Here is a 1,918-nt window from a genome sequence, read left to right as displayed (position 1 = left end):
ATATTTTTCTTTTTGAAATGCTTTAGAAGGTACAAAAAACCCCTGCTAAATGACAGAAAAGCATATAAAAGGAGACTCACATTGCCTACACCCAAATCCTGGAAGAATGTATTTTAGGTATATGAGCTATTTTAGTTCAAAGAGTTATCTACTTGGAAAGCCCCAGATACAGATACTCATAAGGAATATTATACAGTGGGGAACTGTATGTTATAGAGATTTTACTCATTTATGAGCTATTCCAAACTGAAGGAGCCATAGAAGAAATTGTGCTATTAAACTTAGAATTCCACACAGATAATAGTCTACCATCTTAAGTGGTTCTTCTATGATCAGTGGCTCAGTGTCAAAGAGAGGAGACATCTCTGGGGGCAGGACCTTTTTTTATTGATGTCGATCATAGATTCTGAATGTCAGGAAGAGAGTTTATTAAAATAAGGAGTCAAACTCAAAGTATTAAAAGCAGGATTCAATATTTGTATGTAGACATATGAAACTTTCACAGAAAGTTCACAGTCCTTAGTGTTTTTGATTTCTAATACCCTGCCTCACCCCCAGCTGTGTGAATCCAATTAAATTTAGCACTTTTGACATTCAACTTTTAAAACAGTAGCCCATTTATAGACATAGTCTACTGTTATTAATCCACTTTGATATGCTTTTTAAATAACTTATTTTATATTAAATTCCTCCTTTTCTTTTGACTTTGACCATAGAACCCTAAGCAAGAAATTCAGAAGATGGCAAAATTTATTGGAAAAGACCTAGACGATAAAGTTCTAGAGAAAATTGTCCATCACACTTCATTTGATATCATGAAGAATAATCCAATGGCAAACTACTCAATGGTCTCCAGCGAACTCATGAACCACTCCATTTCTCCATTCATGAGAAAAGGTTTTTATGCTTTCTTTTTTGTCATAATTCTAAAATAATTGTCTACTATTTCAGAATATTTGGGAATTGATTTCTCTATGACTTGGAAAAATTAAGATGCCTAATGAATGATTCTGGGGAAAGTATTTAAGAAACTGTGTTAGGCCAGGTTGACTAGAGAAACAAATTCAGTGACGCTCATACATCCCAGCCGGGTCTAACTCAAGTCCCTAAGCTCAGCACTAGTCCATAGGTTCCTCTCCAGGCTCATGCAGTCACATGCAAAATTGCATCTCTGGGCTCTGGCAGGTTTCAGAGTGGCTTGCCAGCAGGAAGGTAAAGACAGAGGGAGAGAGGAGGTTCCCAGGACCCTCCTTACAAGAAGGCCACGCCTACAAAGAGGCACCATCAGGCATGACCTGATTGACAGGCTAGACTGCACTCGTACACTGTTATATGTTTTCAAGTTGACATGCAATTATGTAACCACAACAGAAATTATCTAACTACCACAGAAATCACTAATGGAATTGGAACGATCTTCCAAAATTCCAATATTCAGATAAATCAGAATAGGGAAATAAGAATCCCTCTAGTCGTTATTTAAGGATGGGATGAGATTTCTGTCTAAACCAAAACCCTAACTGCTCCCTCCCCATTCTACACAACACAGTTCTGGCTGAAAGAGTGAAAATACACAGAATTAAGTCAGATGAAAGAAAGAATGAATTGTATAGATGATTCTGGGCTACCAGTTACATGCATTTTTTCAATAAATAGTTATTGAGAGGCTACTAAATGCCAGACACAGTTCCTAGGCACTGCTCACATTCATGAACAAAACACATAAAATCCCTGCAACCAGAGAATTTATATTCGTACAACAAAATAAAAAAGCAAAATACCTAGAAAAATAAATGGTGGTAAGTGCCATGAAGAAAAAGAAATCATGCAACCACGAGGTGTCGAAGGGATCAGGTGTAAGGCATCATCAGAACAAAAAATCTTACCATAGTGAATGATGGGGGGAGTGCGGAGTGGA

The 1,918-nt window shown here is 37.1% G+C and overlaps 1 protein-coding gene across 1 annotated transcript in view; it reads left to right on the top strand.

Annotated features, from left to right (window-relative positions):
* The window catches only part of SULT1C4 (sulfotransferase family 1C member 4), a 15,159-nt gene that overhangs the window by 11,319 nt on the left and 1,922 nt on the right, over window positions 1-1,918 (top strand). The window contains exon 7 of the mRNA XM_030888467.2: window positions 717-897. Coding sequence (XP_030744327.1) covers window positions 717-897 — 181 coding nt within the window. The remainder of the gene's footprint in view (window positions 1-716; window positions 898-1,918) is intronic.

This window comes from Echinops telfairi, unplaced genomic scaffold (genome assembly GCF_000313985.2).
Source record: "Echinops telfairi isolate 266 unplaced genomic scaffold, ASM31398v2 ScPeMD7_7467;HRSCAF=8505_1, whole genome shotgun sequence".
Lineage (NCBI taxonomy): Eukaryota > Metazoa > Chordata > Mammalia > Afrosoricida > Tenrecidae > Echinops > Echinops telfairi.
This window is presented reverse-complemented; position numbering and strand designations above follow the sequence as displayed.